This window comes from Borostomias antarcticus, assembly GCF_949987555.1.
Source record: "Borostomias antarcticus genome assembly, chromosome: 12".
NCBI classification, from domain to species: domain Eukaryota; kingdom Metazoa; phylum Chordata; class Actinopteri; order Stomiiformes; family Stomiidae; genus Borostomias; species Borostomias antarcticus.
The window spans coordinates 3,709,797-3,731,138 of record NC_140245.1 but is presented as its reverse complement, the minus strand read 5'-3'; the positions used below and the strand labels follow the sequence as shown (position 1 = coordinate 3,731,138).

At 49.2% G+C, this 21,342-nt stretch overlaps 1 protein-coding gene across 1 annotated transcript; it reads left to right on the top strand.

Annotated features, from left to right (window-relative positions):
• Positions 1 to 541: 541 nt before the first annotated feature.
• Positions 542 to 20,751, top strand: LOC311316368 (uncharacterized protein). The gene is made up of 34 exons (XM_084447209.1): positions 542 to 674; positions 1,024 to 1,073; positions 1,459 to 1,548; positions 2,635 to 2,849; positions 2,938 to 3,019; positions 3,346 to 3,704; positions 4,495 to 5,062; positions 5,292 to 5,500; positions 6,139 to 6,525; positions 7,040 to 7,335; positions 7,447 to 7,718; positions 8,070 to 8,138; positions 8,401 to 8,535; positions 8,778 to 9,034; positions 9,241 to 9,325; positions 9,732 to 9,809; positions 9,911 to 10,048; positions 10,261 to 10,523; positions 10,804 to 10,888; positions 10,980 to 11,291; positions 11,396 to 11,533; positions 12,794 to 13,056; positions 13,337 to 13,421; positions 13,513 to 13,968; positions 14,073 to 14,210; positions 15,284 to 15,546; positions 15,827 to 15,911; positions 16,003 to 16,779; positions 17,380 to 17,588; positions 17,794 to 17,950; positions 18,163 to 18,506; positions 19,051 to 19,180; positions 19,513 to 19,681; positions 19,817 to 20,751. Exons 1-34 carry the CDS (start codon positions 598 to 600, stop codon positions 19,851 to 19,853), a joined length of 7,278 nt encoding a protein of 2,425 aa, XP_084303335.1. The 5' UTR covers positions 542 to 597; the 3' UTR covers positions 19,854 to 20,751.
• Positions 20,752 to 21,342: the final 591 nt, after the last annotated feature.

Sequence of the window (21,342 nt, the reverse complement as noted above, 5' to 3'; positions counted from 1 at the left end):
GGGTGTCTGCCGGGAAGATGTTGTTTTGTTATATACCACCCAGAGAGCCCATAAAGCAGAGTTCTCTGTTTATGTGTGAATTACCAATGTCAAACCAAAGACTGCTATAAACGTAGTTAAGTATTAATCTTTTTTGACATTGCATGGAGGAACTTCCCCTCTGGCAGCAGAAATGGTTAACCCATTGTGTACCGTATGAGCTCACTGCTCTTGGCTTGTATCAGGATCAAAACATGTGATTGGGAAGTACGTGTTTTTTTCGCAGAGTAGCTGGATTGTTTTTATTAAACAGCACACGCCTCCCCTGACCTTGTAGACTTGTGGGCTGGATCACTTTGCTTTATCTCCCAACTCCTGGCAGGTGTTTCGCCACTGTGGTGATACGGCACACCTGGCCCGGTCCCCTTCCTGCCCCCCCCCCCACCCCCTCCCCGCCCCCTGCTCACAGCGTACCTGGTCAGGTGTGTGGTCCAGATGCCCTATAAACACCCCACCTTCTCCCCTGTCCTCTCAGAAGCTCACATCTCTCCACCGAGGAGAGAGCAGAGGGAGTGTACAGGAACTTACAGTGAGACTTCTGCAGCTGGGATATCAGTCATGGTGGGAGACACCTACGCAGGGCTGATGGTCACAGCCTCTGTCCTCTGGCTGCTACAGACCGGCATCCACGCCAGGTGGGTCTCTCCGGCTGGCTCTCTCTCTCGGCCTGCGTCTCTCTTACCGTCTCCTCTCTTAGGGGACTCACTCTGGCGCTGACTGTAAACTCACATACTGTAAGCTTGACCGTGTAGGACACTGGTTTATTGAAAATGTATTCAAACTATGGAAAATTGGATTGGTATTTTGATGTGTGGTAGTTTCATTAATGTCAATCGCATGTTGGACTTTGGTCCATGGCTTGTTATGTATGTATCAATAAATCTAGTCAGATAGATGGCCAATCATTGACTAATCATAAGTAGTGTTACATCACACACCTCACCAGCTACGTTGATTTTCAACCTGTTCTTTTTCCTATTCAAGGGCGGAAGAAACTCCATCAGTTACTCTTCCAGACTGGAGGTCAGATGCAGGTAACTACAGCTGTAGAGGAGAAGATACTAGACGCCTGCTTGTGGCTGCTATTGTTGTCGTTCGGCGAGAGACAGGAAGCGAAGCCGTCTATTCATCCGTCTGATTCACTGTGTAGCTCACTGGGGTGCAGATCTCATCATTAATTCCAGTGCCATCCACACTAGCAATTTCTTGCTACAGTAACTTGGGACAAAAACATGGCTTTGCCGCAGGCCTCGCTAATAAGTGGTTTCTTTGCTTACGCCCTCTTATCCATTCACTGTGCAGTTCCTTTCTGATCTGCGTTTGTCTGTCACATGAATTAACTCTCATTTAACTCTCTCTCTCTTTCTCTCTCTCTCTCTCTCTCTCCCTCGTCCGATCCTTTCTTCTTTTCCTTCACAGAATATGTTACAAAGTGTGACTTCAACAGTGATATCTCTCCGTTCTGTGAATGGACATCAGAGGGATTGATAAGAGACGAGTCAGGAACAGGTGAGGAAACCACAACAGAACAGCACAGAAACCACAACAGAACAGCACAGAAACCACAACAGAACAGCATAGAAACCACAACACAACAGCACAGAAACCACAACAGAACAGCATAGAAACCACAACAGAACAGCACAGAAACCACAACAGAACAGCACAGAAACCACAACAGAACAGCACAGAAACCACAACAGAACAACACAGAAACCACAACAGAACAGCACAGAAACCACAACAGAACAGCACAGGCCTGATACTCTCTCTGTTAAACAGGCCCGATACTCTTACTGCCAGCTACCTCCCATGTGGGAAAAAGTGTAATAAAAATTGAATTGGATTTCTTTTTGCATATTCTCAGCTAAATTGCTTTCTTCCTCTCTCTCTCTCTCTCACTGAGTGTAGTTGATACAGACAGTGTGTAGCAGTTTGCCAGGGTACACAGAGTACCTCTGCGGGCAAGTTCTGTGCCACCGAGCACATTATTGCTAGCAGATCAGATGCAGCTAGGTAATCATCTCTTATGGCCCCGCGTTCCCCTGGGCGTAATCGAACTGGAGTGGGCCTGCTTCGGGGTGTTTGCTACCTCCTAAACACAGAAGCCACTTAGCATCTCGCTATCATGGCTTTGCAACAACATTTGGTTCCTTCTCTTTTTTTTAAAGGATTTGTAGAACGTGATCGCTGGGAGTTTATTCTATGGTGAAATGTAACTAAAACTATGTTAATGCCCACCGGAACAAGGGGACATTTTAATTGGTTTTAGAGTTAATCACCCATTCCAAATGGTTCTATAACATCTGGCAGCGGTCATGTAGAGTGGTACAGAGTTGACAAGGGACCATTAGTTTCATGAATGAGGTTGTAGTTTTTGTCCATGGGGAGCTAGGTTCATTAGAGGCACCGAGAGCGTGACAATTTGAAGAGGCTCCTGCTGTGAGCTCAACCTCGCCCGATTTTGTCATTCTACGCTGCTTGTCATCCTATTGCACTCTACTCTGCACTGCTCTACTTTGCTATACTCTGTCCTGCTCGATTCTACTCTGCTCTACTTTAATCTACTCCGCCATGCTCCTTTTTTGTGCTCAGAGGAGAACCACATCTCTCTGGAAAGCGGCGTCCTGAGCTTGTCAGGCGAGGCGTGTCTGGAGTTCTGGTACCGAGCTCCTCTGGGGGCCAACGGGTCAGAACTGAGAGCCCTGCTCAGCGACCGCTCCGGGCAGACGGAGGTCTGGAGCTCCCCGGCTCAGGAGGGGGGCGACTGGAGACAGGTGTTCGTCCCCTTGAGCCCGGCAGAGACACAGGTAGACTACAGCGCTGGACGCCCTCCCTCCCTATAATCACTGCTAGCTTGTGAAATGGTTAAGCAGTGTAAATGGATCTGTTTTCCAGGTGGTGTTGGTGGCTGTTCAGGGCCAGCCTGGGGAGGGACAGGTGGTCTTTGACAGGGTAGGAGTCCGGAGAGGACAGTGTGGTGAGTGTCTGTTCAATCAAATAAACAACAAACAACAAGCAACTCCCCTCTTCTACACAGAACCAAAATATCTCTCCAGAGGCATGATCCTCCCTGATAAAAAAAAAAAAAAGTAATCTCAATTGTTAAATTCAGTATTCCGGTGCATTCCTTAACCTAATTTAGAACGAATTCTCCATACAGACAAACAAAGGAACTGCATTTATCTTAATCAGTAGAACTCATCTACACTCGAGGGGCTGGTCCCGGAGCTAGGATGATCTTTTGGGCAATTATGTGGTTGTTTTGAGGGTAATATAATTTTACAATGCGGTCTTTTCCTGCAGGTACACAGTGCAGTCCAGACACAGAGTTCTGGACGGACGAGTCCACCCACTGCCTGTGCTCTGCTGGCCAGCTCTCCTGCTCTCCCGAGCGAGGAGGCCCCAGCCGGGCCCCGGGGACCTGCACCGTGCACAGCGACGCCCACTGCAGCACCTTCGACGGGGCCGCTTTCCTCTTCGCGGGGCCCTGCACCTACACCCTTGCGCGGGTGTGCTCGTCCGCGGGGCCCCTGGAGCAGTTCAGCGTGGAGGCGGAGAACGAGCCCGGGGAGAACTCCTCGCTGACCTGGGTCCAGAAGGTGAACGTGGAGCTGGAGAACCTCAGGGTGTCCCTGCTGAGGAGGCAGAACCACCGGGTCATGGTGAGGGACGCCGGCTTCGTCTACACCCAGCTCAGCCCATGTGCTGAGGCCGTAGGACAGGGTTAAAATCCAGACGTTATGACTGGAGGTGACACTGCACGTACCTATGAGCTCATTTCACTGATAGCTCGAGAAGCTGTTCGTGACAGCAAGAGAGTTCATAGCTGGGTTATATGATGTACCAGAATTCCAATTCTTATCGTTTTCCGGGAGGGGGTATAATGTGGGCCATTAGGTCGAGGCATGCTGTTCTTTCTGTAAATCAGTCACTAGATTTAGGTCAGCCTAATAGTACATCATTTGAAATGTCACATCCAATAAAAGTCTGGGACATGTTGTGTTAATATTCAAGGTGTCGATGTGCAGATGTGGTTTCCACCTAACCTGAGGCTGCCAGATGGTTTGTTTTGCATAACCATCTGGGAACTCTCGATTTGAAACTGTTTGGAACAGGGCAGGCACTTTCAAAAATACTTGGCAGGTGATTGGATGAAGTATCTGAAAAAAATCTGAAAAAGGTCCTATCTACGCTAACTTCAACCGCTCCTCGCTGTCATAAACCCGCCCGGCGTAGCTGTTTGTACTTCAAATTCCTGAGAACCCACGCCGATTGGCGTGATCGTTTTCTGAGCTGCCCCAAACGGATCTCTATGGAGAGTGTCCAGACTGATGTGTGAGAGAAACAGAACGTGAGCTCGCAAAATTAGGATGATCTCTCGAGGCTAGTCTCAAACCCTGTCCTCCTCCTCCTCCTCCTCCTCCTCCTCCTCCTCCTCCTCCTCCTCTCCAGGTCAACGGCATCTGGAGGAAGCTCCCTCTGAGCCTGAGCGGAGGCTCCGTCAAGATCCGCAGCAACGCCGCCGCCGTCGTCCTGGAGACCCGCTTCGGGCTCTCCGTCTCCTACGACGACGCCGGGGCGGTCCAGGTCACCGCGCCCGCCTCCTACTCCGGCAAGGTCTGCGGCGTGTGCGGCAACTTCAACCGCCAGAGGGAGGACGACCACCGCACGCCGGACGGCTCCGACGCCCCCAACGCCGCCGCCCTGGTCGAGAGCTGGCGGAGCCCCGGGGGCGGGGCCTCCTGCGAGCACGCCACCATAGTCCCGCACCCCTGCCAGCCCAGCCAGGAGGCAGAGTACTCCAGCGAACCTTACTGTGGCGCCCTGGTGTCCGACACCGGGCCGTTCGCAGGCTGCCTCTCCGTCCTGGGGTCCGAGAGCTACTTCCGCAGCTGCGTAGCGGGGATGTGCACGTCCCGCGGAGACCCGACCGCGCTGTGCGAGACCATGCAGGCCTACGCCGACCTCTGCCTCAAGGCCGGGGTCCTAGTGCCCGCCTGGCGCAACTCCTCTCTCTGTCGTACGTTATGGGTTTTGTTCATTTCCTGTTTCAGGTTGCTGCGGCTTCCTGTTTCTGAAAACAGTTCCTCCTCATAAAACTTGATTGGGGCTGGGAGATGGTGATGATGATGATGACGAAGATCTCGACGATGACAAAAAAATATAAAAAATCCAGCCGTTCTTTAACACCTAGCGCAACGCAACAACTTCATTCATTCATCCTTTCCCTTCCTCCTTCCTTCTCCCAGCGCTGGAGTGTGGGGAGAACAGCCACTACAACGCGTGTACCGAGGGCTGTCCTGAGGTATGCTCCAGCCTGGACGCATCGGGCCTGGGGACGGGGGCCTGCGGCAGCTGCGAGGAGAGGTGCGAGTGTGACCCGGGGTTCAGGCTCAGCGGAGGGAGGTGTGTCCCCGCGGAGGACTGCGGCTGCTGGATGAATGGAGAACACTATGATGTAAGGACTCGACGACTGACAGCTAACTACCGCCTACACATTGAATATGACAGCTAACTACCGTCGACACACCTAATATGACAGCTAACCACCACCTACACACCCAATATGACAGCTAACTACCACCAACACACCCAATATGACAGCTTACTACCACCAACACACCCAATATGACAGCTAACTACCACCAACACACCCAATATGACAGCTAACTACCACCTACACACCCAATATGACAGCTTACTACCACCAACACACCCAATATGACAGCTAACTACCACCAACACACCCAATATGACAGCTAACTACCGCCAACACATCCAATATGACAGCTAACTACCACCTACACACCCAATATGACAGCTAACTACCACCAACACACCCAATATGACAGCTAACTACCACCAACACACCCAATATGACAGCTAACTACCGCCAACACACCCAATATGGCGGCTAACTACCGCCGACACACCCAACAGCCTATTATTGAAATATTGGATATTAGATACCCAATACCTACTTTATCATCAGATCATTTGCAGCCAACATGGGTTATTGTTAGTTTCTGCTTTTAAATGTATTGTTTTGATAAAAACCAGAGCATTAGTGCTCAACAGCGTCCTGGTGTGTTCCAGAGGGGCGTGGCCTTCATGGACGGCGAGTGTGAGCGAGAGTGCCAGTGCGTGGGCGGCGGCGTCGTGGACTGCCTGTCCACGTCCTGCGCCTCAGGGGAAGTGTGCAAGGTCCAGGACGGCGTGCGGGGCTGCCACGCCTCCGTCCCCGGCATCTGCCGCATCTACGGGGACCCCCACTACATCACCTTTGACGGCAAGGCCTACACCTTCCAGGGGGGGTGCAACTACACGCTGGCCACCACCTCCTGCGGACGACACAGCGCCGTCCAGTTCACCGTGACCTCCCGCAACCAGAACCTGGGGAACCTGACCTGGTCCAGGCTGGACTCTGTGGCCCTGCAGGTTCAGGACCTCCATGTCGTCCTGAAACAGAACATGGACGTTTATGTAAGTGTGGAAAAACAAAATTGAGAAAATTAATTCCTTCTGTATTGCTTGTTGTTATTAATTTAAGTCCCAAATTAGGCGAATGTATGGGTAGATAGATGAGGAAGTGAATGAAGGCGGGAGAAATTAGGTGGTTACATGTGGAGCCTAGCTGAGGTCACTGGTGGCTTAAATAGTTTGTCTCCATGGATATAAACTTTGCCCTGGTATGAGGCTCGTGCCACGCCACCAGCCCTCGTTGCTTTCTGCCTGACTGGACAACAGTCACGTAATTTAACCAGATTTCACAATCTGTCCATTCGATCGTTAACCGAGTTGAGCGCCAATCGGAATCGTGAAATCAAACTTGACATGACTTGGCATGTGATAAAGAATGTGTCATTGCTGACCTATCTGGTCCAATAAAGGTTAAAAAAGCCTTAATAGATAAGTTATTAATAATAGATAAGTTATTAATAAAAGATAAGTCATTAATAACAGATAAGTCATTAATAATCGTCCCTTATCTCTCCAGGTGAATGGTGCTGGCCCCGCCCACCTGCCCCATGGGACCAACGGAACGTACGGCTCAGTGACGGTACACCGGGAGGGTCAGTACGTCGTCCTGGAGACGACCTTTGGCCTGAGAATGCGAATGGACGGAGAGGGACGGCTCTTCCTGCAGGTGGACGAACGCTACAAGGGCGAAATGTGCGGACTCTGCGGAACGTACTCCGACGACCCGAACGACGACTTCCTGATGCCCAACGGAGACTCGGACGGCACAGAATTCGAGTTTGGCAACAGCTGGAGACAGGAGGACGACTACCCGTGAGTCCATTCAATTCGATAATAAAAACCTGTATTTATAACCTGTATTTATACATCACACCCCATCCTCATCCACCGACCCCACTCGACCCCTCCCTGCGCCTCCTCCAGCTGCGTCGCCTACCCCGACGACCCCGCGCCCTGCGACCCCGCCGTGTACAACCAGGGCTTCCAGGAGTGCCTCAAGCTGATGACGGCGGAGGCTTTCCGGCCCTGTCGCCCCATCCTGCACGCCCAGCTTTACTTCGACAGCTGCCTGGAGGACCACTGCTCCACGGGCGGAGACCGCCGCGTGCTCTGCGCCTCCATGGAGTCCTTTGTGGCGGCCTGCCAGGTGGTGGCCGGGGTGGAGCTGGGCAACTGGACGGACGGCACGGCCTGCGGTGAGCGAGCCCGACCGGCGGGTTGCGTCAAGGGGGGTGATGGGTGGCGAAGCGTCCCTATAGTCACTCTGGTCTGAGGAGAGAAGCTCTGGAACTAAGTGATAGCACGCCGCATCCATCATCGTCACTCTAATAGGCTGTCTTACTAAAGACTGTGATCTCTTCATTTTCTCCTCTTTTTCTCTTTAATTCCTCATTCCTCCCATCCTACTTTCCTTCCACTCGCTCTCCGTGCGTATTACCCCCCGTTCCTCCCATCCCTCTCCTTCATTTCCCTTGGCTCTCTTAGTTCTTTGAGTCATGTCTCATCCTGCTGTAATGACCCTGGTCTGTCTCTCCTCGCCGTTTCAGCTGTTGCGCCACCGCCCACCGCTCCACCAACCACTAGACCACCAGCGCCCACCACGCCAGATCAGAGCGGTAAGAACGTCATGTATGTCCAAAGGCAGTCTGACTTTCTTGAGTCTGATTTTAGTATGAGTCTGACTTTCATATGAGTCTGACTTTCATATGAGCCTGACTTTCAAATGAGTCTTGACTTTCATATGAGTCTGACTCTAGTATTAGTCCGACTTTCATACAGTATGAGTCTGGCTTTCATAAGTCTGACTTTCATGAATCTGACTTTCATGAGTCTGACTTCAGAATGAGTCTGACTTTCGTTGCGTGTTGTTCCACAAAGTGTGTCCCCTGAACTGCAACTTCGACGACAACCTGTGCGGGTGGGAACAGCTCATCCAGGACAGCTTTGACTGGACGAGAAAGAAAGGCGGCACCCCATCTGACCTCACAGGACCAAGCCAGGACATCTCCGGAGGTTAGATATTCACAAGTTTGTCGCACATAAGTACAGGTCTGCTGAACCTTTTTAGAAAAATGTCAGCAATGACATATAATACTGTCAGAGTATACAATCTAGTATATCCTGTACTTCAATATCTTACTACATCTCTCATATTTAACTTGTTAAACCTCTGCTTAATGATATGTAGATGAGATGAGATGACAGTAGCCTACATTAAGGGGCCTTAAACAGTGTTTTTCCTGTGTGTCATCCAGCGGGCTACTACATGTACATCGAGGGTGACGGCGTGTACCACGGGGACTCCGCCCGTCTGCTCAGCTCGCCCTGCCAGCTCACTGGACAGTTCTGCCTGCGTTTCTCCTACCACATGTACGGGCGGGCGACCGCCATGGCCCTCAACATCTACCAGCTGCTGGGGAACAGGGTCACCAAGCTCTGGTCCAGGTCCAACAACCAGGGCCCGGAGTGGCATCCCGGTGCCATCGACATCGACGTCTCAGAACCGTACCAGGTAAGGGCCCGGTTTGCAAAATCTTCATCCAGCACAGAAGAGTGAAGTGGAGATTGTGTGATTTATCATGTTATCCTTGGTGATTGATTATACTATAAGCCTAGAAAAACCCTCTCTCAATAATGGCCTTTATGAAGCGGCGAACCTCTCCTTGAGTTGGTCTTTAGTACGTAATTGGGTGGCAATGAATTGCGACTGCGTTTCAGATCATCGTGGAAGGCATCCGCGGCTCTGACCCTCGGTCCGACGTAGCTCTGGACGATATCGCCATCCACTACGGATCCTGCTCAGGTAGGGGGCCGTCGCACAGCACCGCGGCTCCGTCTGAAGGAGTCTGAAACATGCTTAGCGACAAAGAGCAGTCAGCAGCAGGATGTCGCAGCGGAGCACTCACCCACCAGAGACGTCGGAAGAAAGGGAGATGTTCCGTCTCTTTCTCTCTCTCTTTTAGCGCCTACCTTGCGCATGTCGCACGTGCAGGAGGCTGGGAAGCTCGTCATTTGATTAACTCTGGCGAGCGTTGTGCTGCACGTTCTGATACTCATGACAGCAGCACATCCTTTAACGTGGTTAATTTATCAACTGCGTTGAGAGAATTTAACTTCAGTGAAGGCCTCAGGATGTGATATTAAACATGTATTAATTAATTAAACGCCCCTTTTCTGATCATCCATGACTGAACTTGCTGTGTCAGCAGGTCCTTCAGGCGCGGGGGTGAGCGCCCCCTCGGTTCCTCCCTCCTCCGTGGACGGGCACGTGGTCGTACCACACCCAGGTGAGCCTCAGGGAAACACAGATGGCGTAGTTCTTTCTGTAATTTTTGTCTGTCATTCTTTTTGGAATTATGTCAACATTTTATAAATGTTCCCTGCACAGTATGCAACCTCGACTGCGGTTTTGACAACAACCTCTGCAGTTGGAATCAACTGGTGACGGACGCTTTTGATTGGACCTGGCAGAGTGGCTCCACCCCCACGCTGAGGACCGGACCGTCCTATGACCACACAAGAGGAGGTAAAGTGTTTTACAGTATAGTAGTAACATTTGAGCTAGGTCGAGGACTTAATGTAAAACTAAGCTTCTGGTGTACCAGATAATGATATTGGACTTTGGTTCACAGAGGTGTGGATCAAGTCTTATTTATCTTATCTATATTATCTTATTTATCTCTAATCTGATCCATTCCACACCAGATGATATCTAATCTTAACCCTGATCTACTCCAGATGTGAGCGGCCACTACATGTACATCGAGGCCAGCAGTGTGACCCACGGGGACACGGCCCGCCTCCTCAGCTCCGAGTGTTCCGACCCGGGACCCCAGTGCCTGCAGTTCTGGTACCACATGTACGGCTCGGCCGAGACCATGGGCTTGCACGTCTACCTGCTGCAGGGCAACTACGCTGAGGGGCTGTGGGGGAAGAGGAATGACCAGGGAGACGCCTGGCACCTGGCCCAGGTGGATCTTAGCACCAGCGGACCCTTCCAGGCGAGTGGGGAAGGGGGGTCCACGTCTCTCTTCTCACTCACACACTCCCCTGGCTGGAGGTTGGAGGGTGGTGTTGTGACATGGAGAAGTCAATGCTGGAGTGTGATGTGGAAAGTCTTGATAAAAAACTATTTTGAAGGGACTTTTTATAATTTACTGTGAAGTATGAGTGCAGCATTTGTGATAAGTTGACCTCAGTTTGAATCTGACATCCATCTGTAAGACTGTACTGACATTAGTGTATTTCTTACTTATGGACTTTACATTACTCTGAACACAGATCTTCTTTGAGGGACGCAGAGGATCAAACGATGAGTCGGATGTGGCCATAGATGATGTGTCTCTTCATCGTGGACGCTGTGCAGGTACGGGACTCTGTCTTCTGTCCTCAGATAAAATAACAATGCAAACCCTGAGGAGATTCATTGTAGTAATGGTCATGCTGTTTTGTCATAGATTTGATCAATCAAACAACCCCAGCGCAAACAACCCCTGGCCTGGTCACATTCACTGAACCACCGACCACAGCAAGACCACAACCCACAACCACAGCAAGACCACAACCACCAACCTCAGCAAGACCACAACCACAAACCACAGCAAGACCACAACCACAAACCACAGCAAGACCACAACCACCAACCACAGCAAGACCACAACCCCCAACTACAGCAAGACCACAACCCCCAACCACAGCAAGACCACAACCCCCAACCTCAGCAAGACCACAACCCCCAACTACAGCAAGACCACAATCTCCACACCCAGGTAAGCTTCAGGGAAACAGACAATGTTTGACTTTCTATCATTATATTCTGTCATTCTCATCATTTTAGAACTATGTCAACATTTTATAAATGTTCCCTGTACAGTATGCAACCTCGACTGCGGTTTTGACAACAACCTCTGTAGTTGGAATCAGCTGGTGACGGACGCTTTTGATTGGACCTGGCAGAGTGGCTCCACCCCCACGCTGCGGACCGGCCCGTCCTTTGACCACACAAGAGGAGGTAATGTGTTTTACAGTCAGGGTTCCCACCCATTTTAGCTGCGACCAACAGCTCTAGCTCACTCTGTCTGTTGGTGGGTGCGTGGGTTGGTTGGTGGGTGAGTTGGTTGGTGGGTTGGTTGGTTGGTTGGTTGGTGGGTGAGTTGGTTGGTTGGTTTGGTGGGTGAGTTGGTTGGTTGGGTTGGTTGGTTTGGTTGGTTGGTGGGTTGGAGGGTGGGTTGGTTGGGATACTTGGTGGGTGAGTTGGTTGGTTGGTTGGTTGGTGGGTGAGTTGGTTGGTGGGTTGGTTGGTTGGTGGGTTGGTTGGTGGTTTGGGGGGTTGGTTGGTGGGTGAGTTGGTTGGTTGGTTGGGTTGGGTTGGTTGGTTTGGTTGGTTGGTGGGTTGGAGGGTGAGTTGGTTGGGATACTTGGTGGGTGAGTTGGTTGGTTGGTTAGTTGGTTGGATGGTTGGGGGGTGAGTTGGTTGGTGGGTTGAGGGGTTGGTGGGTTGGTTGGTTGGTGGGTGAGTTGGTTGGTGGGTTGGGGGGTTGGTTGGTGGATTGGGTGGTGGGTTGGTTGGTGGGTGAGTTGGTTGGTTAGTTGGTTGGTGGGTGAGTTGGTCAGTTGATTGGTCTAATCCCCTAATTAGACAAGATTGAAAATGCTTGTAGTCTACCCTATAGCTCATATATGGTTGCAGTTATTGTGAATTTGCGCTTGTTACCAATAAAATTCCAAAATTTTCCATTATTGTTCCATACATTCTTAACAATTTTCTATATTTCTGCATGTTAATGGGTAAAGTAGCCTTACAACTTCTATAATAATGTAAACTTGAGATGTTTGTGGAATTGGGGGTATAAATGTGGACTACAAATGTAGAATGACAAATACATACTGTTACATGAATGTGATGCGCTTACAAACAAATATCATTGCTAGAACCATTACCCTTTCAGGTCAATTACAAATTCCCATGACTTTCCCAGAGCTTTTTGGATATGTTATCATTTTTCAGAATATTTCCAGGCCTGGAAAATTTAATTTCAAATTCCAGGATTTTTCCAGGATTTCCATGACCGTGTACGGTATCAGTGCTAATGCTTAAGCTAGATCGAGGACTTTATGTAAAGCTAAGGTTCTGGTGTACCAGATAATGATATTGGACTTTGATTCACTCAATTTACCTCCACCTGTAATGGTATCTCCTCTTGATATCTAATCTTAACCCTGATGTACTCCACACCAGATATCTAATCTTAACCTTGATCTGCTCCACCAGATGTGAGCGGCCACTACATGTACATCGAGGCCAGCAGTGTGACCCACGGGGACACGGCCCGCCTCCTCAGCTCTGAGTGTTCCGACCCGGGACCCCAGTGCCTGCAGTTCTGGTACCACATGTACGGCTCGGCCGAGACCATGGGCTTGCACGTCTACCTGCTGCAGGGCAACTACGCTGAGGGGCTGTGGGGGAAGAGGAATGACCAGGGAAACGCCTGGCACCTGGCCCAGGTGGATCTTAGCACCAGCGGACCCTTCCAGGCGAGTGGGGAAGGGGGGTCCACGTCTCTCTTCTCACTCACACACTCCCCTGGCTGGAGGTTGGAGGGTGGTGTTGTGACATGGAGAAGTCAATGCTGGAGTGTGATGTGGAAAGTCTTGATAAAAAGCTGTTTTGGAGGGACTTTTTATAATTTACTGTGAAGTATGAGTGCAGCATTTGTGATAAGTTGACCTCAGTTTGAATCTGACATCCATCTGTAAGACTGTACTGACATTAGTGTATTTCTTACTTATGGACTTTATATTACTCTGAACACAGATCTTCTTTGAGGGACGCAGAGGATCAAACGATGAGTCGGATGTGGCCATAGATGATGTGTCTCTTCACCGTGGACGCTGTGCAGGTACGGGACTCTGTCTTCTGTCCTCAGATAAAATAACAATGCAAACCCTGAGGAGATTCATTGTAGTAATGGTCATGCTGTTTTGTCATAGATTTGATCAATCAAACAACCCCAGCGCAAACAACCCCTGGCCTGGTCACATTCACTGAACCACCGACCACAGCAAGACCACAACCCACAACCACAGCAAGACCACAACCACCAACCTCAGCAAGACCACAACCACAAACCACAGCAAGACCACAACCACAAACCACAGCAAGACCACAACCACAAACCACAGCAAGACCACAACCCCCAGCCTCAGCAAGACCACAACCACAAACCACAGCAAGACCACAACCACCAACCACAGCAAGACCACAACCCCCAACTACAGCAAGACCACAACCCCCAACCTCAGCAAGACCACAACCCCCAACCTCAGCAAGACCACAACCACAAACCACAGCAAGACCACAACCCCCAACCTCAGCAAGACCACAACCCCCAACCTCAGCAAGACCACAACCCCCAACTACAGCAAGACCACAATCTCCACACCCAGGTAAGCTTCAGGGAAACAGACAATGTTTGACTTTCTATCATTATGTTCTGTCATTCTCATCATTTTAGAACTATGTCAACATTTAATAAATGTTCCCTGTACAGTATGCAACCTCGACTGCGGTTTTGACAACAACCTCTGTAGTTGGAATCAGCTGGTGACGGACGCTTTTGATTGGACCTGGCAGAGTGGCTCCACCCCCACGCTGCGGACCGGCCCGTCCTTTGACCACACAAGAGGAGGTAACGTGTTTTACAGTCAGGGTTCCCACCCATTTTAGCTGCGACCAACAGCTCTAGCTCACTCTGTCTGTTGGTGGGTGGGTGGGTGGGTGGGTTGGTTGGTGGGTGAGTTGGTTGGTGAGTTGGTTGGTGGGTTGGTTGGTTGGTTGGTTGGTGGGTGAGTTGGTTGGTTGGTTTGGTGGGTGAGTTGGTTGGTTGGTTTGGTGGGTGAGTTGGTTGGTTGGGTTGGTTGGTTTGGTTGGTTGGTGGGTTGGAGGGTGGGTTGGTTGGGATACTTGATGGGTGAGTTGGTTGGTTGGTTGGTTGGTGGGTGAGTTGGTTGGTGGGTTGGTTGGTTGGTGGGTTGGTTGGTGGTTTGGGGGGTTGGTTGGTGGGTGAGTTGGTTGGTTAGTTGGTTGGTGGGTGAGTTGGTCCGTTGATTGGTCTAATCCCCTAATTAGACAAGATTGAAAATGCTTGTAGTCTACCCTATAGCTCATATATGGTTGCAGTTATTGTGAATTTGCGCTTGTTACCAATAAAATTCCAAAATTTTCCATTATTGTTCCATATATTCTTAACAATTTTCTATATTTCTGCATGTTAATGGGTAAAGTAGCCTTACAACTTCTATAATAATGTAAACTTGAGATGTTTGTGGAATTGGGGGTATAAATGTGGACTACAAATGTAGAATGACAAATACATACTGTTACATGAATGTGATGCGCTTACAAACAAATATCATTGCTAGAACCATTACCCTTTCAGGTCAATTACAAATTCCCATGACTTTCCCAGAGCTTTTTGGATATGTTATCATTTTTCAGAATATTTCCAGGCCTGGAAAATTTAATTTCAAATTCCAGGATTTTTCCAGGATTTCCATGACCGTGTACGGTATCAGTGCTAATGCTTAAGCTAGATCGAGGACTTTATGTAAAGCTAAGGTTCTGGTGTACCAGATAATGATATTGGACTTTGATTCACTCAATTTACCTCCGCCTGTAATGGTATCTCCTCTTGATATCTAATCTTAACCCTGATGTACTCCACACCAGATATCTAATCTTAACCTTGATCTGCTCCACCAGATGTGGGCGGCCACTACATGTACATCGAGGCCAGCAGTGTGACCCACGGGGACACGGCCCGCCTCCTCAGCTCTGAGTGTTCCGACCCGGGACCCCAGTGCCTGCAGTTCTGGTACCACATGTACGGCTCGGCCGAGACCATGGGCTTGCACGTCTACCTGCTTCAGGATCGCTATGCTGACGGGCTGTGGTGGAAGAGGAATGACCAGGGAGATGCCTGGCACCTGGCCCAGGTGGACCTTAGCACCAGCGGACCCTTCCAGGTGAGTGGGGAAGGGGGGTCCACGTCTCTCTTCTCACTCACACACTCCCCTGGCTGGAGGTTGGAGGGTGGTGTTGTGACATGGATAAGTCAATGCTGGAGTGTGATGTGGAAAGTCTTGATAAAAAGCTGTTTTGGAGGGACTTTTTATAATTTACTGTGAAGTATGAGTGCAGCATTTGTGATAAGTTGACCTCAGTTTGAATCTGACATCCATCTGTAAGGCTGTACTGACATTAGTGTATTTCTTACTTATGGACTTTACATTACTCTGAACACAGATCTTCTTTGAGGGACGCAGAGGATCAAACGATGAGTCAGATGTGGCCATAGATGATGTGTCTCTTCACCGTGGACGCTGTGCAGGTACGGGACTTTGTCTTCTGTCCTCAGATAAAATAACAACGCAAACCCTGAGGAGGTTCATTGTAGTAATTGTCATGCTGTTTTGTCACAGATTTGATCAATCAAACAACCCCAGCGCAAACAACACCACCGCCAACTGTAAAACCACAACCACCAACGACAGCAAGACCACAACCCCCAACCACAGCAACACCACAACCCCCAACCACAGCAACACCACAACCCCCAACCACAGCAAGACCACAACCCCCAACCACAGCAAGACCACAACCCCCAACCACAGCAAGACCACAACCCCCGACCACAGGAAGACCACAACCACCAACCACAGCAAGACCACAACCACCAACCACAGGAAGACCACAACCACCAACCACAGCAAGACCACAGCCACCAACCACAGCAAGACCACAACCACCGACCACAGGAAGACCACAACCCCCAACCACAGCAAGACCACAACCCCCAACCACAGCAAGACCACAACCCCCAACCACAGCAAGACCACAACCACCGTCCACAGCAAGACCACAACCCCCAACCACAGCAAGACCACAACCACTGACCACAGCAAGACCACAACCACCGACCACAGCAAGACCACAACCACCGACCACAGCAAGACCACAACCTCCAACCACAGCAAGACCACAACCCCCAACCACAGCAAGACCACAACCCCCAACCACAGGAAGACCACAACCACTGACCACAGCAAGACCACAACCCCCAACCACAGCAAGACCACAACCCCCAACCACAGCAAGACCACAACCACCAACCACAGGAAGACCACAACCACCGACCACAGCAAGACCACAACCACCAACAACTGAAAGACCTGAACCACCAACAACCGCCACGCCAAGTGAGTTTGTTAATATAATAATTAAGGCTGTCAAACAATTAAAAAATAATTACATGATTAATTACATGATTACTATTGACTTTTAGGAACTGATTTTAAGCATGAACAGAACGAACTGTAACAGAGGATTGGGCTGGCCAGGATGCCAGCTAGCCAGTTGGAGTCAATGCATGGGCTGTCAGCATTCAGATAATAAGTTACGACCACGCTCTTATTAACTGTCCCATCTGGGAGTTTTTTTTAAAGTAAACTTTCCGTTTAGGCAATGATGCTTTTGCGTGAGATAGCCTATCATGTAGCCTACGGGGTCATTCAGGTCGTAGGCAAGAAGGTTGTCCCTTCAATTATGTTAAATCAGGCAATGACGCAGCAACTTTGCCACCTATAGCTGGACAAAATCGATGAATGCAATTAATTTGCGTTAATTTTTATTAACACGTTAATGTGTGCATAATTAATTAATCTAATTAATGCATTAAATTAACATCCCTTATAATAATCAGTCAATAAAATATGAATTCGCTGAAAATAACTTTTGTTGTACAATCTCCCTTTACACTTCCTCTCATACTCAACTATGCATTTTCCTTTTCCCTCTAGCGCCCTCTTGCCCTAAGAACAGTCACTACACGACATGTATGTCAGCCTGCCAGCCCACCTGCAAGTATCTGCACGGCACCCCTAACTGCCAGGAGGACGAGGCGTGCGTGGAGGGATGTGTGTGTAACGACGGCTTCCTGCTCAGGCAGAGGGTCTGTGTGCCCATCCAACAGTGTGGCTGTGTGGACGCCAAGGGCAACAGCCATCATGTGAGTAAACAATACCATTTAAAATCGTTCCAGATGTATTTATCCGTGATTGATCTTGCCTGACGCAATGGAAACAATGGGCTAGTCCCAAAAATGAAACCTCACCCAGCCACAGCTTCAGGCAGACTCAAGCAAATGCTCAGTCTCCTCTATGAAACGATTACTACTGTAGTAACAGTAATGGCATTCCTGATTTCCTTTCCAGTTTAATGAAGTCTGGTACACCAACCACTGCCGTCAGAAATGCGAATGTGAGGAAGACGACGGTGTGGGTGAGATCGAATGTGACGACGAAGATGAGTGCGACGGCGACGGCATCTGCCTTCAGAACGAGGAGGGCCAGTATTACTGCAAATCGACAGGTAGCCTACACCTTACCACATCCGCAGCTTTCAAACAAAGTAAACGTGCATTCAACAGGTACAAGTATTAATCCTCCATGATTAATACATCATGGAAGTCATAGAATTTGAAAACATCAGGATTACATTTTCAGATCCTACAAAAATGACTAAGACTAACTTAGATGATGTTCACTATTGTATGTCCTCCACGCTGTCTCCGTCTCCTTCAGACTTCAGCGAGTGCAGCATCAACGGGGACCCAGAGTACCGGACCTTTGACGACATGAAGCACGGGTTTGAGGGCCGCTACTCCTACGTTCTGGTCCAGACCACAGGCCTGCCCAAGAACCTTCCAGAAGTCTACGTAGAGGGCATCAACGGGCGCATCGATCGCGAAGATGACGAGAACACTGTCGAGGAGGGTGACAGCAGTAGCCACAGCCGGGGCAGTGACAGCGATAGCGATGAAGACAGCGATGAAGACAGCGAAGAAAATAAGGACATGCACCTGAAAGCGCTGAAGATCCGAGTCTACAACCACACCGTGGAGTTTAGGAAGAACAGGAAACTGGTGGTGTGTATTCAGGCCTTAGTGATGTATAGCCTCTCTTTCTCCCTCCCCATCTCTCTCTCTCTCCGGGTCTCTCTACACAGAATAATTTCCCCCCACTCTCTCTTTCTGTGTCTCTGCATTTTCTTATCAGTTGCACCACATCATATTTTAACCTTTATCCTACTGTTTGCCGCACACCGGGTGAAGCTAACCATCGCTCTAAAAACATTATCTCTGTCAGGGTCTTATGTTTGCGTTAAATTGCATGTCATATTCTCTGTTTGTACACTGCATGTGTGTGTATACAGCACGTGTGCGCGTGTGTACGTACATGCGTGTGTGTGTTTGAGAGAGAGAAGTGTAACCCTTATTGTCACCGGTTAGATAAGAGAGATAAGCATTATGAGACAGATGGCTTATGACAGGATTGTGGAACACAGAACTGCGTAGAATGTAGAACTGGTGTTGTGTTATCTTTCAGTCTACCCTGAAATGCAACTCCTATAAACAATATATCTTATCTCTCTTTCTATATCTACCCCTCTCTCCTCCTCTCTCTCTCTAGCTGGATGGTAGGCGTACTCGTACCCCTGTCTCGCCCTCAGGGGGCCTGGAGATCCGGGAGCGTTCCTCTCGTATCTACCTGAAGACAGACTTCGGCTTCTCCGTGGAGTTTGATGGATCTAAGAGAGCAGGTAATAGCACTGTTAACATCTCAACAGCCACTCAACTCCATAAGAGACTCCAACACATTTGTGCAACCACCTTATCTGTGAACATGTAACATAGATCTTTGACACCCTTCCTGGTGTTTGCACTGTACATTCGAGTCATGGAAAGGTTTTCAGTCCAACGCGCATTCTTATCTAACGGTGAAGATTGGTGACGAGACTACAGTACACTGTATACACACAAACCCTCGAACCGGCTTTAATCTCTACCGTAGCGCGATCGTTTCAGCCGGTCCTCAAGTCTCTGTCCTTGTGAAGCTGTGAGAATGAGCTGACCCGCCGTGTTCCCTGTGCAGAGGTCGTCCTGCCACACGTGTATAAGCGCAGAGTGGGCGGCCTGTGCGGGAACTTCGACGGCAGGCGGAAGAACGACCTGATGAAGCCAGACGGCGACCAGGCCAGGAGCGTGAGGGAGTTCGGAGAGAGCTGGAGGGTGACGGAGGACGCGCTGTCGGTCAGGTGGAGGTAGGCTACGCGCGGCCGGGTTCACCGATGCCACCGCTACTACCGCTGCGCTCCATTTCCCGTTTCTGTCAATGAAAAAGCACTTCCTTCGATTTGTCGTGAATTCATTTATTTTTCCGTTTCTTTTTTGCTCAGGCGATCTTCATCCCTTCGCACCTTCCCACAAGCCTGAGGTGACCAGTTGACAAGCCTGTCAGACTCATCCATGACCAGTTATTGACCAGACTTCTCCATGACCAGTTATTGACCAGACTCATCCATGATCAGTTATTGACCAGTCTCATCCATGACCAGTTATTGACCAAACTCCTCCATGATCAGTTATTAACCAGACTCATCCATGACCAGTTATTGACCAGACTCATCCACATCATCCGACCGTCAACCAACACGATAATAAGAGGGGGTTTTTTCTCTCACTCCGAGGCGTTTCCTGCATTTTATTGACACAGTGGATGTGAGAACATCCACCACCCCCACCCAGTGAGACACTGTAAAATAATATTGTTTCTAATCCTGTGTTACTGTAGCTAGTTATGACACGTTCATATCTAGTTTACCAAATTACCAATGTACAACATAGCACTTCACTATAACAAACATTTTATTTCAAAGCTATGTGAGTAAATTGCATTTGGTTTTATTTGAGGGCTCAGTGACTGATGATCTGTCTATAGCTTAGTGACTGGGCTGTTGCATCTGACGCAACACTGAATTAATGTGCTGTATTTCTGTATTGTTCTAAAACATTGTCAACACACACATGCGGGTATTTTAGCTGTGGTTTTGTCCTAATGTATATGTTAATCTTTGAATTATTTATCTGTGCCCAATACCCAAGATAAAAAATATAAAAAATATCCTAGTCATGTACATTGTAATTGACTTGGTGGTGATCCTTGTTTGTGTGTTCATGTTCTTGAAAGGAGAGAAGGAAATGTCTTTAGGAGCCGGTTCCACCAAGGTCTTTATCAATAGAATGGCAGATGCACAGTGTGCACTACTGTAGATGTGTTGATTATTCTGGTCTCTGGATGACACACTGATGAACAGCCTTCTCTTCCTCTTCTCATGCAACAGTCATTACTAAAAATAAAAATAAACATTGCAACATTGCGGTCTTGATGTTCTTACAAAGAAGAAAGGAGAAGCTTGTTAAAGGCCAGTTCTATCCTGGTCCCTGAGACCTTTACAAAAGCACACCTTCATGACTGTCGAGTCATTATGATTGCCACGGGAATACCCTTGCACCGGCACACTGGTGAACATTTCCTTCATGCCAATCATTGTTGATCAAATCATTTCAAAAGGAACAAGTAAGACTGGGTTTGCGCTTGTGTGTGTGTGTGTGTGTGTGTGTGTGCGTGCATGTGTGTGTGCGTGCATGCGTGTGTGCAGGAATGTGTGCCACATACAAAAGTAAGTCCACTGCATGTAATTGCCAGACAGCAGTATGGATGGAAGGACTCTGAGGCTGGTGTTGCTGATGCCTCTGCTCCTACACAACAACCATGGAGGTATGGATCAGAAAAACCGTTCAATGCTCTCTGTATCATATGACTAGAGTCAGGCCGTCCATTCTACATGGGCAAAGAGATGCACAGCAGCAGACAAACTGACACTTGAGACCGCCAGCCAAAACTTTAATTTTCTGGAGGAAA

What these genes read in the sequence shown, in the direction of transcription:
- LOC311316368 (XM_084447209.1), top strand. Translation starts at nt 598, where the DNA reads ATGGTGGGAGACACCTACGCAGGGCTGATGGTCACAGCCTCTGTCCTC. An exon ending in ACCACAATCTCCACACCCAG is followed by an intron (nt 13,969 to 14,072) that starts GTAAGCTTCAGG and finishes TTCCCTGTACAG; the next exon opens with TATGCAACCTCGACTGCGGT. An exon ending in CCAAGGGCAACAGCCATCAT is followed by an intron (nt 17,589 to 17,793) that starts GTGAGTAAACAA and finishes TTTCCTTTCCAG; the next exon opens with TTTAATGAAGTCTGGTACAC.